The following is a 22,769-nucleotide window of genomic DNA, read 5'->3' as shown; positions in this document are numbered from 1 at the left end:
CCCTGAGGCTTAGCTCCTCGAAGTACACCCCCGCCCCACCACAGCAGGCACAACCAACAGTTAAATTTTTATATTTACAATATTCTCTTCATCTTTTGCCAGGTTTAAAAATGTGTACAGAGCCGCAAAGGGTTGGGGCAGGGATGTGGGATTGTCTGGGGGTTGTTCTGGGGAGAGGGGCTGGGCATTGGAGTCCGTGGCTGAATCATGGGGTCCCCCAGCCCCCCTCCCATGCCCCAGTCTGGGGGGGGCATCTGTCTACAAGGTTCAGGGCCCAGGTCCCTAGCATTTAGAGGGCATGGCCATTTGGAGAGGAGCTAGACCAGGCAAGGGGAGGGGTCAGAAAAGAACTAAGTTTCCATGGCGGGAGGTGGGAGAAGGGACAGTCAGGAGGCAGAGTTCTGGGGAGCCAAGACCAGGGATTCCGGATTTGAGTGTCAGTGGAAGACAGCCCCCCACCTCTTATTCAAGTTTGGCACTAACGACCCCGCCCCCAGCAGACAAGGACTTTCCTCCACTGGTGTCCCTTAAAACCCTACTTGACACCATTCTTCTCTCCCAGAGGCCCAAACCCTTTCTCCCCAGGCAGTTCCTCTCCGGGGCGGCCACTGCACACGACCTTTCAGATTCGCCCTGCTGCTATCTGCCCAAGCCCTGTCCCCCATGGCCCCCTCCATCTGTTCTCAGCACTGCTGACCTCATTCTCTCCCCAGCCTGTCCCATGAAGCCTTTCCCCCTGCGCCCTCTTCCCGCGGCTCCTTTCCTTCAGCCCCGGCTGAGGGAAGGGGGCCTCGTCAAAGAAGGGGGTGGGCGGCTGAGGGGAGAAGGTGTTCTGACACTGACACTGGGTGGCTTCAAGGAGGGAGACAGAGAAGGGAGGAGGGACACTGAGGCAGAGAGGGAGGGATGACACAGGAAAGGAGGAGAGACACAGGCAAGACCCCTTTCGCTGCCACTTCCGTCCCCCATATCCCATTTGTCCCCAAATTTACCTGCCCTGGCCCAGGCCTGGGGAATCCTTGGAACATTTTGGGGGTCTCCCCCCCACAAACCCACCTAATCCAGTTTGGCACGGATGAGCAGTGGTCTGAGAACTGAGGGAAAGGCTGTTCTCAGACCCCAGTGAGGGCTTTGGTCAAACATGCATGGCCTCCGTGGGTGGCATGCCACCCCCCCACCCCGACTTGGCAGCTCTTGGGTGGGGGAGACAGGCCGTGGTCTGCCCCCAGGATTTGTACGGCCTCCACACTCCACTTCCGTCAGTCTGAAGTCTGTTCCCACCTACTGGGGGGGGGGGAGCTAAGTGCTAGGCCTCAGGTCTGGGGGGCCGCGGGGGGGAAAGCTGGCGGGAAAGGGGCTGTCTGCATGGGAAAACACACATCCACATGCAAGAACATGTTTCCACTCAGAGAGATGCGTCCTGGACCCGTGGGAAAAGTTCCCAGGCAGCCCAGGGACAACGGATCTCCTCCCTTCCCCCCGCAGGGAATCCCACCAGAGCACGGTCTTCATCTGACATCGGCCACGGGGGATAAACATGCTTCGCTGGGGTGGGTGGGGGGGGCACACAGTGGGAGTTGGGGGGGGAACGACTTGATTTCCTCGGTTCCTTCCCAAGGGTCACTGTCCGGGAACACACCACTTCCAGGGTCTCCATTGGGTAGGGAGGTGGGGTGGGGGGGAGAAGGCAGGAGGGAATGGGATTCTGGGGTACAAATCCCCGCAGAAATTCTTTTGAGGGGGCCAACATGTGTCCAGGGCGGCAAAAAAAAACACCTCACCCTGCACATGGGAAAACACACCCCCTCGTGAGAAAGCACGCCTCCACGTGGGAAAACATGTCCACGTTTCCACACAACCAAGACTGGTGTCCCAATGGAGGGGCCGGAACTCCCCGGCTGTTCCGAGGCCCTGGTCCAGAGAAGAGGACGGGCCTCTCGGCATGGGAAAGACACGCACCCCGGTGCGGAAACCCATGTCCACCTGGCGCTCCCGCCGCGGGGCATCTCCGGCGCGCGAGAAGCCTGTGGCCAGTCCTCTTCCCTGCCTTCTGGCCGCATTGCCCCCCTGACGGCGGCGGCCATGGCCACGGCCACGGCGGCGCTGGCGGCGCTGGCAGCAGCGGCGGCGGGGAGGGCTAGGGAGGGGGGCCTCCCCCGCCAGCCTCCCCCTATACCCGAGTGGTGGAGTGGGGGTGTGGTAGCGTGTTGTTGTGGCTGGTAGCGGTGGGGGGCGGCGGGGGGAAGGGCCCGAAGGGGTGCAGGGACGGGGGCGGCGGGGGCGGCGGGGGCCCCAGGCCGCTGGGCAGCAGGGTCAGGGCCCCGGGGGCCAGCAGAGGTACGTCGTCCGGGGCCCGTCGCAGGGCTAGGGTGTAGTCGGGCGGGCAGGCGGGGCGCAGGGCCTCGGCGGGGTCCGCCCCGACGCCCCCGGCCCGCTTCAGCTGCAGGGACACCAGCTCCTCCTCGGGCGGCAGCTCACGGCCGGCGGCGGGGAGCAGGGGGCCCCCGCCCGGTACCCCAGAGCCCGAGCCGCCGGGGGGGCTGAGCCGCCGGCACCGCAGCTCCTGCCGCCGGTCCCGCTTGTAGTAGAGCGCGGCGAAGGCCAGGATGTTGAGGAAGAGGAGCGAGGCGCCCACGGCCACCGTGACGCTGAGCTCGGTGGAGTAGTCTCGGGAGTCCCCAGGGAAGCGGTCGTAGGCGCGGGGGCCCGGCTCAGGCTCAGGCTCGGGCGGCAGCGTGGCGGGCGGCGGCGGGCGGCGCGTGCCCGGGGCGCCGGGGGGCGGGCGCGGCGGCCAGCGCGTGGCGTAGGGGGGCAGGCGCGTGGTGGTGGTGAAGAGCTCCGTGTGCAGGTTGTGCAGGTGCGGCACGAGCTCCAGCCAGAAGGCCACCTTGTTGGCGCGGTAGTTGTCGCGCACGCGCGGCTTCAGGCCGATGTGCAGGTACTGCTTCTCCTTGCTGTTGAACTTGCTCCACACCACCTCCTCGAAGCGGTTGGGCTTGGTGTGGATGAACTTGGTGTCCTGCGGCACAGGCTGGTTGGGGTCGCTGCGGGCACAGGAGGGCAGGGCGAAGGAGGAGTGAGGGGGAGGCCCGGGCGCACCTATGGGGGAGGGGTGGGCAGGGAGACCCACAGAGACGAGGGGGGGGCAAGAGGGCCCTGAGACAGAAGGAAAGGCTAAGAAGCAAGAAGCCAGAGGCAGAAGAGAGAGAAACTGCCAGAGACAGGCAGAGGTGAGGTGGGAGGGGCAGACCGGCAGAGGTGAGGTGAGAGGGGCAGAGACAGGCAGAGATGAGGTTGGAGGGGCAGAGACAGAGATGAGGTTGGAGGGGCAGAGGCGGGCAGAGATGAGAACGGAGGGCCAGAGACGGGCAGGGAGTTAGCTGGCGAGAGAGGCAGAATCTGAGACTGAGGGAGAGAGACACAGTTAGGAATGGGGATACAGAGGCAGGGGACAGCCCGCCAGGATGAGAGCAGCAAGCAAAAAGCTTGAGTCAGTGGATTCAAAGAGAGAGAGAGGTAGATAGTGTCAGACACAAACTCTCACACAGAGACACAAGCCCGGGCATCAGAAGGAGAGCAGAATGCCCGGAGAGGGAGGAAGAGGCCCAGAGAGACAAACCCGGAGCCGAAGCCAGCAAGGAAGCCCAGGCAATGATGGAGGAATGACCGTGTATGGAGTTGGGGGGCGGGACGCTAAGGATGGCAGGGGTGTGTGTGAGCCTTGGCCTGCAGGGGGGCCCCCCAGCCCCACTGGCCCTCACCCAGTCTTGGCGAAGTTGGTCCAGTAGGTCATGACCACAGCGCTGAGCATGACGTCATTCTTGGAGAAGTTGCAGGGGAAGAGGTCGGTGGCACCCACCATGGGCACGCCAAAGACGTAGGGCAGCTCATCCCCATGCGCTGCATCTGCCCACTCGGGCCGGCCCTCGGCCTGGCAGTGGTGGTAGAACGTATAAAAGTAGACAGGGGACTGGTAGTCAGCATGTAGCTTGGCGGTGGCCACTGCCGGTGCCACCCACTGGTGGTCTGTAAAGAGCGCCAGCAGGGTCTTTCTCCGCATCTCGCCATTGTCCCGGTCGGCCCAGTCCGTGTACATGAACTTGATGGTCTCCCGAAGCACGTCCTTGCCCTCCGGGTAGCCGTACAGGTTGTCCACAAAGTTGGAGACGGTGAAGTCAAAGGCGCTGGCAGACACGCCGTCCTCACTCTCTGCGGAGTCCTCTACGAACTTGAGACCCTCTCCTTGGTTGACGCCAATGAGCATGTCGTAGTTGAGGAACTCCCCCTGCTGCATGAGGATCTCAGGGTCATCGGGGACGACGTCACCGTCCACCACGGGCCCAAAGGCGATGTGGTAGCTGGGGAGAAGCGGTCAGGGTCTCATCACCTGCTCCCTGGCCTCCTCTCAGCTCCTAGCCTGCCGAGCCTTTCTTTCTGCCTCGGGTGAAATCTCCTGAGTCCTTCGGGGCACGTGGCCTCTCGGGGAGTCTTCCCTGATGCGCCTCATGGCCCCTCATGCACCCTCTCTCTGTTTGGGCGCCTGCATTCAGGGCGGGCTCCTGAGGGAAGTAGGCTGGGCTGGCAGAGGGGCCTGAAGCCGATCCGAACGCCCGCGGGCACCTCTCACCCACAAGGTCCTGGGAACCAGCAAGGAAAACGGAGGCCCAGCCCTGCCCGCTCCCACCCCCATACCGGGCGGGCTGCACGTCCTGGTCCACCAGCTCCCTTGAGGGCTTCCGGCGCAGGCACTCCACAGCCTCCGCGCTGTCCTCCCGGTCGCAGCCCACTTTGGCCGCCAGCAGCCGCGTGTACTTGAGCGGCTGGTAGTTGACCGACCAGCTGGAGATGGCCGTGCCGCTCTGGGCGATGGCCTTCTGGAACAACCCTGGCAGGACAGGGCGGGCTTCAGGCTGGGCTGCCTCTGCCGAGGGTGGGAAGGGGGAACCTGGTGGGGTGGGTGTGTGGGAATGGGGATGGGAGGGGCAGGCCACAGTAGTGGGGGGCTGCGTACCTTCTGAATGGTGAGACAGGATCAGAAGGTTGACACAGGAGGCCCCTGCCCCTGATCCGAAGATGGTGATGCGCTCAGGGTCACCCCCAAAGTGGGCGATGTTCTCACTGAGCCAGCGTAGGGCCTGGATCTGGTCCAGGAGTCCGTAGTTGCCTTTGGCCGCCTGGTCCCCGGTGCTGAGAAAGCCTGGAAGCACAGGAGGAAAGGGGCTTCCTGGGGGTGTCAGAGCACCCTTGCCCCCTTTCTAGGCAGCTCGGTCCAGCCCAGAAGCCATTCTGCTTCCACCAGGTCTAGAGGAACACCGCCCACCCCCGCCCCACCCAGACTCCAGGCCCTCGAGTGGGCTGCCCGCCCTCACCGAGCACCCCAAGCCGGTAGTTGAGTGTGGCTACAATGACGTTGCCGTAGGCGGCCAGGACGGAGCCGTCGAACATGTTCCCGGTCCCCTCCATGTAGGAGCCACCATGCAGAAACAGCATCACCGGCTTCTTCCCGGAGTCCCGGATATCTGCGTGGGGAGGGGGCGGGCAGTGGTGGGCCAGGGTTGGGGGACAAGAATACAGTCAGACCGGCCCCAGCACTACCCAGCTCCTGGGCCTGCAGAGGACCAGCCCGGAGCTCAGGGGACATGTCTCTCCAGTCCCTGCGGGGGGGCGGGGGGCAAGACCGGATTCCCCTCCCTCCCTCCCCAGGAGCCCTGGCCTAAGGTCCCACCCCACCTCCTGCCCGCCTGCCCCATGGCACTTCTCCGAATGCCAGACAGACCTTCCAAGAAGCCTAAGAGGTGGTGGGGGGGATCCTCCCCAGGGCATCTGCTGGATGCAGGGGACCCCCTCCCCACACACACACAGCAAATCTCCTTCCTGCTCTGAGGAAGAACAAAAACTCCCGAGACTGACTCTAGCGCTAGAGATGCTGGGAGGGTCCCGGCGGTTCCTCTGACTCAGGCCTTGGGTCTCAGGTCCACGTGGCAGCCCGGTCTGTGGGTGAGGGGTGCCAGCCTAGGGTCCCTGGGGGCCTGGTCTCCTCCCTGCCCTAATTCCTTTCTAGGTCACCTCCCCAGTTACCATGGCAACCCCCAGCCTAATTACTGTGGCAGGAGGAGGCAGGGTGGGAAAAAGCCTGCTTGATAAAGCCAGGGTACAGCTCTTTAGTCCCCCCCCCAACACTGCCTGACCCTGGCTTCTGCACTGGACGCCCCTCTTGCCCTGTCCCTAAAGGATCCCATGAATCACTGGGCTGAGGCATGACGGATTCCAGAAGAGGGGGAGTCTGGGAGGGCTTGCCACGGCCCCCAAGGCAACACCAAGTACCCTTCTTAGCGGCCCCCCATGATTCCACCACAGCACCCATGGCCCACAGACCCTCCTCCCTCGTGACACTCTCAATCCCTGACTAGCCCGGGCCTCCAAGTCCCCAGCAGCTCTGCTCGCCTCCGTCCTCCTGTTAGAAACTTTCTCCTGCCAGAAGGTGAGCCCACAGGACACTGAGAGGTTCCCCCCACCCCTGCAGACAGCTGGTGGCCTCCAGTCTCTTAAGACCTTCTCTGCCACCTCCCTCTACCTGGTGGGCTCTGCCCTCTCCGTGTCCTCCCCAAACCCTGCTCTTGCCCTCCTTCTGGAACCTTCAGTGACTTTCCAGCCAGACTCAGGCGGGAGCCTCCTCCCTGAAAGGCCCTTTCTCTTCAAGTTCCCCCCCTCCTCCCCACCCTGCACCTCCACTCCCAGTGTGGGGGGAGGAGGGGGTCGGAAAGGGAAGGAGCAGGGAGGGGGGCCGGGGCAACAAGAAATTCAAAACCAACAACAAAAAAACAGGATCAAGAAAGAAGAAAGAAAAAAACAACAACAACCAAAAAGCGAGAAGCTCTCGGGGGGGCAGATTCAACAAGAAAAGAAAAAAAAACCAAAACCAAAAAACCAAAACCAAAAAACCAAAAAGATCCACTTTTTTTTTTTTTTTGGAAAAAAAGAAAAAAAGAAAAAAGTTCTTTGCATTTTTTTTTTCAAAATTTTGTGGTGAAACTTCAAGATATTGGGCCCTGTTTTCAAAAATTTCCAGATTCTTTAATGCGCTTCAAATGTTTGCGTTTTCTGCATCTGACAGGCTTTTGAAAATTTTAGGTTTGTTTCTTACGTTTCAGTTGTGCCATCAATTTGCCAACTTAATTTTTTTTTCAAATGTAGTTTTACTCCAAATTAAAGTTGGTTTTGTTTTGTTTTTTCTAATGTTACATGTCGCAAATTTCCAAACAGTCCGAATTGCTGCCGAAATCTAAACGTTTTATCCAATTCTTTGGTGGGTTTTTTTTTTCCCCCTCTGACATTCCAATTTCTTTTTTCACTTAAATTTTGGCCGTGTTTGGCTTTGCTTGCAGGTTCACTAGTGGGTCCAACATTGTTCAAATTTCGTTTGAAGTTTTCGTAATTCTTTTTTCCAATTATTACAAATTTTTCTTTTCTTTTCTTTTTCGTTTTTAGTTGGGAGAAACGACTTGGGGGGGCCTTGAGGGCCGCGGGGGTGGGAGGGGCATTTAGTTAGGGGCGGGGCCTTGAGCGTCCTCTAATCAGCAACCACATGCAGCAGCGGGGTTTTTAAATCTACCTGTGTCTGGCGGATTGAGCGTCGCCTCGTCACGTTTTTTTGTGAGCGGACCTAAGACCGGGAACACAAAACAGAGAAAAAAGGACAATTTTGTGGGGAAAGATGGGGGTCGGGGGGAGGTGGTGGATGGGGAGGGGAGGACAGAAAGCAGAAAAGGGGAGGGTGGAGGGCAGAAAAAATAAGCCAAAAAAAGCAAAATTCGTTTGCAAGAAAAAGAAACCAAGAAAAGAGAAAAACGTTTTCTACAACCCAAATTTGTTTCCCCTCCCCGGAAAAAGTCATGCCCCAAAGAAAAGGCTGGGTTTGGGGGGTGGGGTGGGCTGCCTGAGTGGGCTGAGGCCTGTTTTAAGACATAGCGACTTGGCTTGGAGACGTGTTTGCTAATTGCTGGAAACGAAACGGTGTTAGAGGTGGGGGTGGGGTGGGGAGGGGAGGCCCGCCCCAAGCCCCAAGCCCCAAGCCCCAAGCGGGGGAGGCCATGGCCAGCTTTGCCACCAGCGCCTCCACTCATGCCGCTGGGCCCTCTCCAGGGCCAGCCCAGCACCTGCCTGCTCCCCCAGGCTGCGAGGGAGGGGCGGCAGCAGAAAGGGCCCATCTGGAAGATCTGGAAGGCAGAGCCTAGGGTGGGACTGGGGGCCGCCTGCCCCTGCAGCTCACAGCCCTTCAAGCCCTCAGCTTCCCACTGGAGTGCTGGGGCCAGGTCAGCAAGGGCTGCCTGTCTGCCTGCGCAGCCTCTCACCTGGCCAGCATTCCTCTCCCATCCGCACTCGGGGATCTGGCTTCTCACCCCACCTCCCCGATGTGTGGCAAAGCAGGGAAAGGGGTCATCAGGTCTTGCCCTCCTCTCCACCTCTACCCTCTGCACCCCACAACCGCACCCCTCACCCAGGCCTATTCTCCCCCCACCGAGAACAGTCAACTCCCCACCGGGGACAGGAGCACCTCCTGCCCCCCCCCGGCCCACCCAGCCCCCGGCCCATCACTGCTCTAATGCCAGAAAGCCCCCCTCCCCAATTCGGGGTTCAGTCCACAAATAGGGGACAGGAAACACAGCACCCTGAGCCACCCTGACACATAGGGGCCAGGAGGTGCTGGGAGGTATGAAGTATGCCCCTGGTCACGGAAAGACCCTAGGCGGGGCTCAGAGTTTGGTTCCAGGCTCCTTGCAGGAGGGGGAATTGGTTGGGGCAAAAAGCTGGGAGCCAGAAAGCAGAGGGGGTTCCCCTCGCTGATTGGCTTCTCCTCATTGGCATGGGGAGGGATGGGTCAGTGAGGTCCAGGCCAGCCTCTGGAAGGCTTCTCTCAACTGGTGATGAGGGCCCCATAGGGACCCATTAGGGTTGGGGTCTGTTCTCTACAACAGGATGGGGATGGGGATGAAGTCAGCAGGGCATGTGTGAGCATGAGATTAATGTGTGAGAGTGTGTGTGTGTGTGTGTGTGTACGCGCGCGCGCGCGCACTCATGCCTGAGTCAACCTCTTCCTTGCAGAGCTGGTGTGAAGATTCAGTGAGATCACCTGCATGTGTCAGGACCCAGGCAGGTCTGTGATAAGCGATGGTTAAAAATACAGAAGGTGTGGGCATAGGTGGTGTGGGGGCAGAGTGGACATTTTGTCTGGAGGTGCTGGGCTGGACAGCCCATTGGTGGGAAGTCTGGGCTGGATGGTCCGTGTGAGGGGCGAGGGGATAGCCCACGGAGGGGGACACAGGCATGGACAGCCTATGAGGAGGCAGGAGCGGGGTGGGGAGAGCCCTCGAGTGGAGAGCACGGAGATGGACAGGCTGTGCGGAGGTCCTGGGGCAAATGATTCAGAGGCCATTGTGGAGGGCAGGCTGCTGGGGCAGGGGGCCCACGAGAGGGCAGGGGGATGTGGAGTGGATGGCTCTCCCGTGGAGGGCATGATGGTGTTGGAGAGGGCGTCTGGAGTGTATTGGGATGAAGAGTGGATCAGGGTGCCTGGAATGGGGACGGGGTTGGAGCAGGGGGTTCCTTGTGTGTATTGCAGGCCTGGGTTGTGGAGGCATGGTTACCACGGGAGGGGTGGAATTGGGTTAGGGTGCACGGTTGATAGGGGGAACAGGGGGTGGATAGCGATACCCCAGGAGCTGGGAGTGAGGTGTTTGAGTGCTCGATCTGCGGGAAGGGTGTAAGCTTGCTGGGCATGCTATCCCAGCCCGAGCTGGGACACAGGGGGTCTCTAGGCAGAGCTGGGGTAAACGATGCTTAGGAAGTGTTGAGGGCTTTGGGGGCTGTGGTTTGAGTGGCCACATGGAAGGTTACTAGGGCCAAGGTCTCTGTAGGGGTGTTACAAGGACACATGACCTGTATCGGGGGATACTGGTGAGCACGGGTCTAAACGGGCAATAGGGTCCACAGCTTCCGAGAGGCGCTGGGGTGTGTGCTGCGTGCGGGCACTGCGCATCTGGCTACGTGGGCGTTGGAGCATGTGGTAAGTGTGCAGGCTGGTGGGGTTCCTGATCCCATGTGCTGACGAGTTGCGGTTCCCAGGGTATTGTGGTATGTGCGCACCTGACATGCGGATAGTGGGGGCCTATGGTGTCCGTACAGGGGTTCCTGGGTAATCAGGCCTGTGTGTACATATAGTTGGCAGAAAATGGCCTGCGGGGGATGCTGTAGGAATGGGGGGTCCCTGTGGCGGTGCTGGGGTGTTCTGGAGTAGTGATACAGAGAGTCGGAAGGATAACATGGGACTGTTCATGAGGCTCGGCTTGGGGCCGGCTGAAGTCGGGCTGAGCACCTTGGCAGGAGACAGGCAGGTACTGTGAGATACAGTCCCGGGGCTGAAGGTTGGCTGGTGGACGACCTTCAAGGATGTTGTGCTGGGGGCTGGGAGCACTGAGGGGGCAGGGGGTGAATGGGACAGCTCCTTTCCCAGGAGAGGTGGTCGGTTGGAGTGGGGGGCGCCCGGAGGGAAAGATGCTCTCATGAGGATGGGTGGGCTGTGCTGTGAATGAGGGGGGTGCGTAGGGATCAGGGGACAGAGCTTTGGAAGGAAAGGGGACTAAGCTCCCTGTGGCGCTGGGCGTGCAATGGTGCAACATACGGAAGGGTGCCTGTGCACCTGGGGAGGAAAAAGGAGACTCTCTGAGCTGTAGAAGGAACCAAAGGGGGTACTGCTCAGGGACAAGCCCAGACCTGGGGTGGGAGGTGGGGCAGTGGCCAAAGTGGGCGACTAGGCAGGGTGAGATGCTTCCAATGCCCGCTTCCGTGGAGAGACAGTGTGTGTGTGCCTTGGTGGGGATGGGGTCTTTAAGCCCAGCTTGGTACCTGCGGATCGCCCTGCAGGCACCAGGACCTTCCAGGGTGGCTGTCTGCGGGAGAGTTCCTGCGACTGCCCGGCAGGCCCCCATCCCACCCTGGGAGGGCCCGCGCAGCCTGCAGGGACCTGAGGCCTCTCGCACGGACTCGGCCAGTGGCACGAGGCTGGGGGGTCTGCGTGTATGCGTGTGGGCTGCGTCCGCGGGGTGCCCAGCCTGGTTCCTGCGCCCTTACCGTCCTCGGTGGGCACGTAGAGGTTGAGGTACAGGCAGTCTTCGCTCTGGTTCTGCACGTAGGTGGCGGCCGCCTCCAAGTTGTCGGTGAACCACACGGGCAGCATGATGGCGGGCAGCGCCCCGTGCAGGTTCTGCGGGCAGGCGGGCGGCAGGGTGGTGGCGTTGCGCACGCCGGGCCACGAGGCGGGGGCCTCGGGCGGCTGGAAGCGGCGGGCACCCAGGGGTGGTGTGGCGTAGGGCACGCCCAAAAACTGCACGACGGGGCCCAGGATCTCGTTGTTGAGCTCGCGCCGCACACCGCGCACTCGCCCATAGGCTGTGTTCACCACTGGGAAGCGCTCCTCCCCGAGGCTGCTGAGGCCCAGGCCTGGGCTGCCTGGGGAGCCGCTGCTGGGACCCCCTCCCCCCCGTTGAGCCCCTGCCAGCCCCACCAGACACAGCGCCAGGAGCCACATGCTGATCGGGGGACCCCCCCTCCCTCCCCGGGACCCCCCCCCTCGGAGAGAGAGAGAAGGGGGGGGAGAGGGAGGGAGGCCCCCCCTCGCCCCAGTAGGGAGGAGGGGGCGGGGGAAAGGAGGGAGGAGGGGGGTGGGGAGGGACCTGGGTTAGACTGGACAGAGAAAGGGTCTGTTCCTCTCCATGGAGGGGGCAAGGGGTGGGGAAGGGGAAGGAAGTGGGAGAAGGTGAAGGCAGGCCCCGACTGCAGGGCGGAGGGACGGGGTGTGCAAGAGACAGACAGACAGACAGACAGAAAAATACAGAGAAGTGGAAGAAGGGAAGGGAAATCGGACAGGGCAGACAGAAGGGAACAGGGAGACAAGAGACAAGTGGTTAGTGACTTGGAATTCAGACCAAGTTGCCCCCCTTCTGCCACCCTCAGGTCCCCTGCCACACCCACCAACCCCAGCAACCCCCATCCCCAAAGCAGGGACCCAGATAGAAAAGTCTAAGGCTGGGGATGGGGTCAGGATGTGATAGATGCCCAGGACAGAACCAGAGGAGGAGGAGGGCCAGCTCCCTGGACCCCGCACGCCCTCCCCCCCTTTTCCAGCTGCTTTATCCCTCCCAGGCAGGCTCTCCTCGGGGACTCAGGAGTCCCAGTTCCCACCTCCCTGGGAGGGATTAGATAGACAAGGAAGAGAAAATAAAAATACCAAGTCATTAATTAGCAGGAAGTAGCGGGTTTGTTTATATGTGTTAATTACTCCTGAGCTGTAATTTCAGGGCACTGAACTCCCACTCCAGGCCATTCTTGGGGCCACACAGTCCCAGAACCTTCTCCTCCCTTCAACAGCCCCGTTCCCTAAGGATCTGTGCACCAGAGGAGGGGACGGATCCCTTTCCCCCCAGGTCTTCCTCATTTCTTCCATCAGAAGTTAAGGTGCCTGGAGGCAGGGGCTGGAGCAGGGAGGGGATGCTGCTGGAGGGGCAAATCCAGGGACAGATGCGTGATCCTGCAGCCGGTTGCTGGGCGACGGGATGCTGCCCCGCAATGTTACCTCGGCAACCGGCTGCAGCTTTAACCCTGGAGGGGGGTCTGGAGGAAGAGGGGAAGGGGCTGGCTTGGTTATGGGGTCCGTTCAGGGCAGGAGGGCAGAGGCGTGAGTAAGAATGCTAGAGTTTTCCCCAACCTTAGCAGAGAGAAAGAAGTGTATATGTTCAGGGGAGCGGGAGATTGGGGCATAGAGAACGCTAAAGACCCGCCTCTTGCCCCTTGTCGGCCAATCAGAGCCTAGCCCTAGTGACCAGGCCTCTGGCTGGGGAGAAGGGGTGCTGAGGTGGGTTTGGAGGGCATCAGATGCAGCCACCGACCCCCCTCCCCCCCCCCGGCCACAGTCTCGAACAGCTCTGGAGCCCAGATGCCTCTTCCACGCATGGCATTCTGACCCACGTCCTGGGGGCAAACCTCGGCTTTCTTCTCGTCCCATCCCAGCTCTTTACCTCCCCTTCCCCTTGCCGGCCCCCCCACAGTTGCTGTTCTGATGCCTGGATGCTCAGGACAGCAGGGGCAGGAAGAGAGACAAGATCCCACCGAAGGGGCAGACTCCCAGGTCATTTCAGCAAGCCCCCCCCCCCCCCCCCCCCCCGCAGCCGCCAGAGCTGTTTGCTGACGCGGGCTTTTCGGAGCCAGGCTCTCTGCAGGTGTCAATTTATTCCAGGGATGAGGACACAGGGATCCTTACCACACACACCCAGTCATGCCCTCCCCCTCTCCAGGTCCTCTTAAGCTCCTGTCTCCCATCAGCAGGAGGGGGCTTGGGGCTGGCTCCCTCAGGATCTCGTCTGACCGTGCAGGGCTGGGTTCTGCTTCCATAGCCCTACCCTCCCACCCCCTCCTACTAACACGGTCTGACTCTGTGTCCCCCCCCACCACTTCAGGTACTTTGGGCCCCGGGCCTCTTGGCTTCCAGCTTCTTTCCCTTCTTCCCTCCCACTGGAGCCCTCCCCCCATCGCTCTCCCCTCCATAGCGCTCCCTGAGAGCATCTTTCCCGGCCTCTTCCAGCTTGCTCTGGCTTCTCCCTTCAGTCTTTTTCCATCTCTCTCCTCTACATCTCCCTCCTCGCCCGTTTCTCATCTCTCTCCTTCAAACCTCTTCCCCACGTTTCTCCCTGAAGCCCCTTCTCTCTCTCCCTCTCCCCTCTTTCCTACCTCTGTCTCCCCCATTTTCTCTCCCCATCTCTGTCTGCCACATCTTACTCCCCCTCCTTCTCCCTATCCCTCTCTGCCTCGCTCTCTCCATTCCTGCCCGGGCCTGACTCCCCCAGCCAGGCAGAATTGAGGGAGGGGGGGCTCAGGCCGCAGCCCCCCCCCTCCTGCAGTGGGGAAAATGGCTTGGCCGGGAAGGGGAGAAGGAGGGGGAGGGGGAGATGGGAACACACGGGGTCTGTGGGCCCATTCAAAGGATCATTCATGGGCTGGAGAGAGGCAGAGACAAAGAGACCGAGACGCAGAGACACGGCGAGAGCATCCCTAGGCGGAGACACGCAGACAGAGCAGGCTGGGGGGAAACCAGGCGCAGGGAGAGAGATGGGGAAAAGGAGACCCCAGTGGACCGCCACGCATCCCCCTCCTCCCGGCCCGGCTTAGCTCCTACCTGGCTCAGCCCTGGGGCCGTGGTGCCTCCATCCAGGGCTCCGAGTAGGGGGCGGACGGGCTTCAGGAGGGGGGCGGCGGCCTCTGAGCCCCCGCGGCCCCGCAGGCCCAGCCCCCGCCCGCAGCGCCTCACCGGGCGGGGGAGGGGGATCGCCCCAGCCCCGGGGGGCGGGGCCGGGATCCAGTCGATCCCCGGGGAAAGGAGAGGTAGGGGATGGGGTCAGGAGGAACCTGAGAACAGGGAACCCCGCAGTGGGGCCGGAGGAGCGAAGAAGGGGCAACAAGAAAGGACTGGATTGGGGATCCACTGGCTCCGTGGGCCGTCTTCGAGGGACCAGAAGGTGGTACAGGCGGAAGATCCAAAGGGATCGGGTGCGGGAGGAGGTGTCCACGGCAATCCCCAGGGGCCCGGAACCCGGGAGCTCAGGATCTGCGGTGCAGGGGCCGGGATCCAGCCGGAATCCTCGGGGAGGGGGAGGGATCTAGTCGATCCCGAGGGCGGGCGGGAGGGGGAGGTCCAGGGAGTCAGAGGAGGGCGGGAGTCGAGTCTGAAGCCCCAGGGTGGGGGTCGACAGGGCTCCTAGGAAGGGAAGCGGGGGTAAGGGGGAGGCTTCGGGGGACGCTCAGCAGCCAGGAGGCCCGGACTCCTGGCTCCGCGCGCCAGGGCCCACCCGCCCCGCGTCCATCCCAGCCCGAGAGTGATGATCCGCCGGCGGAGCAGCCGCAGCAGCCCCGCGCGTCACCGCGCGGCCGCCTCCCCCGCCCCCTGCGGAGAGAGCGGCGCACACCCCTCGCTCGCACCCGCCTGCCCGCCCGCCCGCCTTCCAGAGTGTGGGGGGATTGGAGACGGTGGAAGGGGGCGGGAGCGGACAGACCGACGGATGGACGAAACGGGCCAGGGCAGGGTGGAGACATCCCCCCTCCCTAGGTCTCCCACCCTCGAGGCTCTGGGGGTTGGTGGGCTGGGGACGCGGGGGTGGGGAGGTAGACTATAGGGGGCGGAGCATCATGTGAAGAAGGCGGAGCCTTGCATCTGTGGGAGGAACCATCTCGACAGTGGGCGGGGTTTGACGGCGATGGGTGGGGCTTGGCTATCCGAGCCACCGCCTCTTTTTGGGAGTGGGTCTGGTTTAAAGCTGGAAAGGAGGAGCCAGTGGGGAAAGGGGCGGAACTTTGCGTGGGGACCGGGATCTTTGGAAATTGGCCGGAGGTTGGGGGGTAGATGTTAGAAGAAGCGATCAACTTTGAAAGTGGGCCAATCCGTGACGCAAATCCTCTAGTCCCGCCTTCCAGCCCCGCCCCTCAGCGCTCGGCTCCTCCGCCGCTAATTGGTTCCCGTTTCTCCGCCCGCCAGACGGCTTCGCCACTCAGCAGAGGTTTTACAAAGGCGCAAGTACCCGGGTGAGGACCCGGGCGCTGAAATGAACACGGCCTGGATTGGGCACTTATGGACCTCATTTGCATGGGAGACCGGGATTGGCTGGCATCTCGGGTGGCCTGGGCGGTGTTCGTCCGGCGCGTGACCGTCCACTGCCATGGCCTGGCCGGGTGTTGCTTTCCGCCGCTTGGGCGCCTTGTCCGGAGCCGGGGCCTTGGGCTTGGCCTCCTACGGGGCGCACGGTCAGGGGCTGGGGACGCAGCACACACTGTGACGCCCGTTGCGGGGGGGGGGTGTGGAGGCGTCTAGTGCAGGGGAGGGGCCTGGGGGAATTGCCAGACAGCCCTCGGAGCCCCGACCCTTTTACAGCCCCTCCAGCCGGGTCCGGTTTGGTTCCCAGCAGTGCCCGTGCGTGCTTCCACCAATCAGAGGCGTCCTGGAGACACTCCTTGTCGCCAGGGTACCCCTGGGTCCTGCCGGGAGCTGGGGCGGGCGAGGCCGGCGCTCCGACGGGTAACCTCTGCCTCTCTCTCTACAGGCGCCCAGTTTCCGGATGCCTACGGAAAGGAGGTGAAGCACCCGCGCTAGGACTCCCCGCCTCCGGGTCTCCGGGCGCCCAGAGTCGGGGGGTCGCCGCGGGGGGCCGCGGAGGGGCGGGGCGCGGGGTCCCGGAGCGCAGAGGGCGGCCGGCCTGAGCCGTGGGTGCCTGCGCGGGAGGCCAGCCCGACTCGAGTTGGGGGCCGAATGGGATCCAGGCTCCCGCGTTGCTGGGGAAATGGCACCCACCCCCAACCACCTTTCTCTTTTCCTTACAGCTGTTTGACAAGGCCAACAAACACCACTTCATACACAGCCTGGCCCTGTTAGGGGTGCCCCACTGCAGAAAACCCCTCTGGGTAATCTGACCCCGCGCCTAACCTCGACCAAACCCCACCCTCTCCCGCTCGGTCTGACCATCTCTTACTGGCCTGTGTTCTTCTTTTATCTCCTTCAGGCCGGGTTACTGCTGGCCTCGGGAACCGCCTTATTCTGCACCAGCTTTTACTACCAGGCCCTGAGTGGAGACCCCGGCATCCAGACTTTGGCCCCGGTGGGAGGGAGCCTGCTTATCTTGGGCTGGCTTGCCTTGGCTCTTTGAGTTTCCGTGTGCTTGCTTTCTGGGTCCTTCTCTGAGAGTTGGAGTAGGGAGGGGATTAAAAGAGAAAGGCAAATAAAGTCACTTGCGTCTTGGTTCATCTTGGAGGAAGAAGGGTAGGGATTGTCGGCCTCTGGACTCCCTCCCTTTCCTAAGACTGAGTCTTGGGTCTGGGGCTTCTGTTCAATTCAAGTTGACTTGTTACAAGGTTCTTAGACCGGAGGGCATCGGAGCTGTAAAGTGCTAGAAGCTATGCAGAGTCTTACTGGAGTGTTCTCTGGCACCTGGGATTCTGTGTTCTGATAAGCTCATCCTGTGGTATCGATGCTCACGGGAACTTGAAGATGACTTTAGGGTGGTGGTTTTCAGCCCTGGCAGCCCACAGATTTATGGAGCCCTCACTCTAGCAGTCAGGACACAGAGGTGGACGGCCATTAGTTATAAAATACTTTGGGGTTCACCACAGGGGCAGATCATCATGTCTGGGGGGGCAGTCGGGAAATGCTTCACGGTGCCCAAGAAGAGGTGGGGAAGGGAAGAGTAACGAGCTTCTCCGCTCTCATTGTGGGTGGGCGGAATTTCTGAGGCAGGAGAGTGAGAAAAGGTGGCCAGGCAGGCTGTCGCGGCACCCACGGTAGGTAGGGAACCGGAAGAGATGTAGGGGGCAGCCAGGGCCTGTGAATTAGTCATCATGTGTCAGACACACATTACAAGGAAATTTAAGTCTGAACAAGATAGATGCCATCGTTTCCCCATGGAGTTGCCTGGCTAAGAGTAGAAATGGGTCATTGTGAGTTGTGCTGTGTGCTTGAAGGAAAAGAACAGGGAGGCTGGGGGACGGTGGGGTAGTGGAGTAGGGAAGGGGAGTAGGGGGCTGGGAAACTGTCACACAGGAAGTCCACTGAAGCGGGAGCTAATCAAGTACAAAGTTGGATGGGAAGCATATATATATGTATTTTTTAAAAAGATTTTATTTATTTATTTGACAGAGGGAACACAAGCAGGGGGAGTGGGAGAAGGAGAAGCTGGCTTCCCGCTAAGCAGAGAGCACAGTGCTGCGGGGCTCAGTCCCAGGTCCCTGGGGTCATGACCTGAGCCCAAGGCTACTGTTCAACAACTGAGCCACCCAGGTGCCCCTAGGGGAAGCATATTCTAGACAGGAAGAGTAACCTTCAGAACTGACTGCAAAGAAGCCGTTCAAAATCCTTGAGGCAGAAGAAAATCAGGTGCACTGAGAAGGGGCAAAACCAGTGTGGCTGATGGGTAGTGGCGAGGGCCCCAGATCCCAGATGCCCATGCGGGCCTTGCCGGGAGTGGTAAGGCACTTGGAATTCATTTGTAATGCAGCAGTAAATGGTTGAAAGGTTTGAAGTCAGAGAATGCTAGGATCTGATGTCTACATTTAGAAGACCTGGAGAACCCATCGGAGGAAGGCGGGAGAGGAGGCCCAGGTATGAGATGATGGTGGTGGCTTGTCTTAGGGTGGAAGAGATGGTCAGAAGGGCCTGGGTCAGATGCATTTCGAAGGTGGTGCCGATGGGACCCGCTGATGGACTGGATATAAGGGCTGAATGAGTGGGAGCCTTCTGGGTTATACACCTGCTGGAGGTGCTGTTACTCGGATGAGAAAAACAGGCAGATCGCAGGAGGCAGGTTGGCATGTGTTGGATGGGCTTCTTCTGAAATGCCTGGTTCACATCCAAGCAGGTAGTTGGGGAGCTCAGGGAAGTTCTGGACTTCAGGCTTATGCATCACCTGCTGACCCCGGCTGGTCTCCCATCCCATCTCTTGCCCATAAATGCCCTTGGAAGGATCCTGTGACTCGTTAGGACCTCTGGTTGTGCGATCCAGCGGATGGCTTTCAATCTTGTCATCTTCGGCCTCTGTAGCATGGGACACAGTTGGCCACACGGTCCTCGGAACATGACCTTTTTTTTTTTTTAAAGATTTTATTTATTTATTTGGCAAAGAGAGACACAGCAAGAGAGGGAACACAAGCAGGTGAGGGAGAGAGGGGGAAGCAGGCTTCCCGCCGAGCAGGGAGCCCAATGCGGGGCTCGATCCCAGGACCCTGGGATCATGCCCTGAGCTGAAGGCAGACGTTAACGACTGAGCCCCTCAGGCGCCCCGACAACCTGTTGCTTCTCTGTCACTATTCCCGCTTTTCCCTCTCGCTGTGGCTGACCTACCAGCTTCCCCTTCGCCACCCAGTTTAGATCCATGGTTTTCAAATTTCAATGGAGAGTTAGAACACCTGTGTGTATGTATTTAACATCAGCTTTGTTACTTTCCATGTTTGTGTGTTTCATTGAGTGCATATCTGTGTGGTGTGTTGGAGGCATGTGCTTAGTTTTTCCAAAGGTGTGCATTCAGAAACAGTACAGGCCGTTTCTCTAAATGGAGGATTTTGGGGTAATCTCTGTGAGCCCCCATCTTCAGTTATAATCGGAATACTTTTTTTTTAAAGATTTTATTTATTTATTTGACAGAGAGAGATCACAAGTAGGCAGAGAGAGAGGGGGAAGCAGGCTCCCTGCCGAGTGGAGAGCCCGATGTGGGCCTCAATTCCAGGACCCTGAGATCATAACCTGAGCCGAAGTCAGAGGCTTTGACCCACCCAGGCGCCCCAATCGGAATACTTTTAAACCTAGGATTTCTGTCTTCCGCCCTAGTCCCTTCTGAGCTCCGGACTCCTGTAGCAGCTGCAGTGTGCAAAAACGTTCCGTAGGGACCTGAAGAACACAGTGAGGGGGCGGGGGTGTGTTCCAGACCGGGGTAGGAGTTTTTGAGGCAGCCCTGAAGCAGACAAGAGCCCAGTAGACTTGTGACCTGAAAGAATTCCTGGTGACCAGGTGTGCCCGGGTGGCTCAGTCGGTTAAGCCTCTGCCTTCAGTTCTGATCAATGATCCCTGGGTCCTGGGTTTGAGCCCTGTGTCAGCGGAGAGTCTGCCTCTCCCTCTCTATCTGACTGCAATCCCTCCTGCTTGTGCTCTCTCTCTGTCAAATAAATAAAATCTTTAAAAAAGAAAAAAAAAGAATTTTTGGTGAATGGCTTGAAGACCAGGAGAGGGTCGTAGTGAAAAATGTGGATACCGGGGGCCAAAGGGTGGGGAGCCTCGGGCTGAGAAGTCAGGCTCTTCTGAGGGCAGTGGGGAGCCATAGAAGCATTTATATCCAGGGAGGAGGCATGAGTTGAGGTGTATTAGTACAAGATCACAATATTTCTTTATTTTAGTGAGGACGAAAATGCAGCCTCAGAGGGACCCCCCAGAGAGGCCCAGAGTGCCAGTGGCGGAGCCATCCCAGGATCCCCAGGCTCCAAGCATCCAGTCCAGGGCTCCTGCTGCATTTCCATCCTTCACCCCAGGCAGCACGGGGGCCGTGGGGGACTTCCACGTGGAGGAGACCCCAACATCAGGAATGGCAAGCTTCCCTGTACTGTGATCTTTAACACCTGAGCTTTGACCCTGCCAGTGTGGGAGGGGGGCCCTTGAGGAACCAAGATAAAGCCGGCTTAGTAATTGGTCCCTGTTATCAGAGCACTGTGGTTTCCAGTTCTTGCGGGTCGGTTTCCAGTTCTTGCGGGTCGTACAAGGCAGCGGGAAGTGAAGCTAGCGGAGGGGAAGCAGGTTGTCCATATCACAGCCGGGTGTAAGCCAGGATCCAAACTCCCTTCTGTCCAGCTCCCCGTGATAAGTCCTTTCCTTCTTATACATGCCAAGACATTCAGACTTCAGCAGTGTAGACAGAACCTAGCAAAAGCAATTTGTTCCAGCGTGATCGGTGTTACATGTAGGTACTGAGGAGGGCTCCTTTTGCTTTGGGGGACTGGTAAGGCTTCTGCCCACCTGCGGGGCAGCAGCATGAATAGTTCACCAGAAGAAAAGGGACAAACCACACTGGGGACAAGTCAGGAGGGAGAGCTGGAGTTTCTGGAGCGCAGGATGGAGTAGGCAGGCAGGAAATGACCAAGCAGGAGGAGCACAGCCCCGTGAGGAAGAGCCTCCTGGGCCCAGCCCCAGTCAACTTTGCTTGCCCGTTTTCTCACATTCTGTACCCAAGCAAGCCATCAAGTCTAGTTGGCTTAAATGCAAACCCGGAATCTCACCACCTGCTCCTCACCTACCACTCCGGCCCCTGGTCCAAGCCCCCATCACATCCCACCTAGTTCTTCCAAGAACTTCTAGTTCTAGTTCCCTTGCCTGCCTATTCCAGACAGAACAGCCTGAGAGAGAGACACCCTGTGACATCGGGGTCCTCAGCCTTTAGCTGCACATTAAAATCTTAAGAAATTCTCAAAAAGGTCTCCTGTCTACATTGACCCCAGATATTCTAATTGAGTTGATAGGACCCGGGGCCCACGAAGAGGTATTTTGTGAAGCTCCCAGAAGATTCTCTCTTGTGGCCAGAGTTGAGGACCCCTGATTGAGTGTCAGTCCAGTCTCTGTCCAAACCCTGCAACCCTTCCCATCTCATTCAGTCCAATCCAGTGGTCTGCAGGGCTGTATGTGGTTCGGGCTTCTGTGACCTCTCTTACTTCTCCCTAGTTCCTTCCACTCCGTCCGCACTGGCCTCCTTTCTGTCTGTTGAACAGGTAAGGCAGGCTTCTCCCTTAGAGCTTTTGCCTTCGGCGTTCCCTTCTTCGGCAGAAGTCGGCCTAGCTTGATCCTTGACCTCTAGGTTTTTGTTCAACTCCCACCTCCTTAGTGGCACCTTCCTTGCCCATCCCCTTTGGTAGCGCCACTCCTGCCCACCACCCTGTATTCTCCTTACCTTGGCCCGTTTTTTTCAGAGCACTGGTCACATCTGCCCTCTAGAATATTTTACATTTTTTGTCTCTTCTCTGCTAGAATGCAAGCCACAGGACATCAGCAATTTTTAATGTCTCTTTTAACTGCTGTAGATTCCTGGGCGCCCAGGTGGCTCAGTCAGTGAAGCATCTGCCTTGGGCTCAGGTCAGGATCCCAGGGTCCTGGGATCGAGCCCCGTATGGGCTCTCCCTGCTCAGTGGGGAGCCTGCTTCTCCCCTCTCCCTCTGTTCCTCCCCCTGCTCGTGCTCTCTCTCTAATAAATAAAAAACTTAAGAAAACAAACAAAAACCCTCTGTGTGTTCCTATCAATGCTGTCTGACATAGAGTAGATGCTCAGAGTCTTTGTTGAGTAACTGAATTTCCGTATGTTTATATGGTTCCCGCCAAGTCGAATCTGAGGTACTAAGGGATACCAAGGGAGAGGTCAGGCACTTGGGTCTGAAGTTCACCATGACGAAAGCTGTGGCAGCAGCTGACCAGTCCAGAGAAACATGGACATAGGGGCAAAGGAGCCCCACCGTCACCCACAAACCTGCTTCTTCCTGTGTCCCTCTGGAGGGGTGACCCCAAGGGGTGACCTGGTCACCAGACAGGGACTGAACTCCTCACCTCCACATCTCACCCCTCCAACAAGTTCTATGTTACCGTCTAAGTGTCCCCCAAGTCTGCCACGTCTATCTGTCCGCACTAACACAGCATCCTCTCCCCCAGCGACTGTCCCGGGTGCCTGCACGGTCCACCTTCCGGTGTAAGTGGTTTCTCTAAAACACAGAATTGACCTTCTCCTTGGGTCTGAAAGTGTTGCGGTGGGCTCCGTGCGGTCCCCGGGGCCAAGTCCCAGTCCCAGCAGGCCCGTACACGTGCGCTGGCCTCGCTGTGTAAGCTCCTGTCTTACCGCTCGGCCCGTGGGGCCCCAGGCCCAGGGCTTCCTCGCAACTGCGCGCCTCTACTCAGGACGCAGGAGAGGCCACTCTTCTCCGGAGGCTTTCCTGCCAACCGCGCTGCCTCCGCCCCCCTCCCTGCGCCGCATGGTCACCGCTGACACCGCTGGGCGGCCTGTCACCACGTGGTCTAGGGTTCCTGCAGGCACTATTGTAGTTGCAAGGTGTCTGAGTGGGTGACTGCGGCGTCACGGAGAGGAGCCCGCGAGGCAGCCCCCGGGAGGCCGAAAGGGAGCGGGGGACCAGCCCTGGAAGCCAATGAGGGAGTGTGAGGGTGTTCC

At 59.7% G+C, this 22,769-nt stretch overlaps 2 protein-coding genes and 1 long non-coding RNA gene across 4 annotated transcripts; 1 reads left to right on the top strand and 2 right to left on the bottom strand.

Moving 5' to 3' along the window:
• Positions 1-55: 55 nt before the first annotated feature.
• NLGN2 (neuroligin 2) lies at positions 56-15,191 on the bottom strand. 2 transcript variants are annotated; one of them, XM_045083274.1, is made up of 8 exons: positions 14,225-15,190; positions 11,128-11,829; positions 7,613-7,663; positions 5,370-5,519; positions 5,012-5,197; positions 4,693-4,885; positions 3,762-4,358; positions 56-3,044 (listed from the first exon to the last, which is right to left on the bottom strand). In XM_045083274.1, the coding sequence occupies exons 2-8, from the start codon at positions 11,582-11,584 to the stop codon at positions 2,171-2,173; spliced, it is 2,508 nt and encodes an 835-aa protein (XP_044939209.1). In that variant the 5' UTR covers positions 11,585-11,829; positions 14,225-15,190; the 3' UTR covers positions 56-2,170. The 2 variants fall into 2 exon arrangements, with proteins under 2 accessions (XP_044939209.1, XP_044939210.1); XM_045083275.1 differs by lacking the exon at positions 7,613-7,663 and having other exon boundaries at positions 14,225-15,191.
• A 496-nt stretch (positions 15,192-15,687) lies between these two features.
• On the top strand, positions 15,688-16,816 carry TMEM256 (transmembrane protein 256). Its single transcript, XM_004760309.3, has 4 exons — positions 15,688-15,843; positions 16,140-16,171; positions 16,417-16,497; positions 16,596-16,816. The coding sequence occupies exons 1-4, from the start codon at positions 15,759-15,761 to the stop codon at positions 16,737-16,739; spliced, it is 342 nt and encodes a 113-aa protein (XP_004760366.1). The 5' UTR covers positions 15,688-15,758; the 3' UTR covers positions 16,740-16,816.
• A 3,120-nt stretch (positions 16,817-19,936) lies between these two features.
• Positions 19,937-22,676, bottom strand: LOC123392930. Its single transcript, XR_006607648.1, has 2 exons — positions 22,443-22,676; positions 19,937-20,488 (listed from the first exon to the last, which is right to left on the bottom strand). It is a non-coding gene; the product is annotated as an uncharacterized LOC123392930 (long non-coding RNA).
• Between the last annotated feature and the right edge of the window lie 93 nt (positions 22,677-22,769).

Source organism: Mustela putorius, unplaced genomic scaffold (genome assembly GCF_011764305.1).
Source record: "Mustela putorius furo isolate JIRA1106 unplaced genomic scaffold, ASM1176430v1.1 tig00000695_pilon_pilon_pilon, whole genome shotgun sequence".
NCBI lineage: Eukaryota > Metazoa > Chordata > Mammalia > Carnivora > Mustelidae > Mustela > Mustela putorius.
This window is presented reverse-complemented; position numbering and strand designations above follow the sequence as displayed.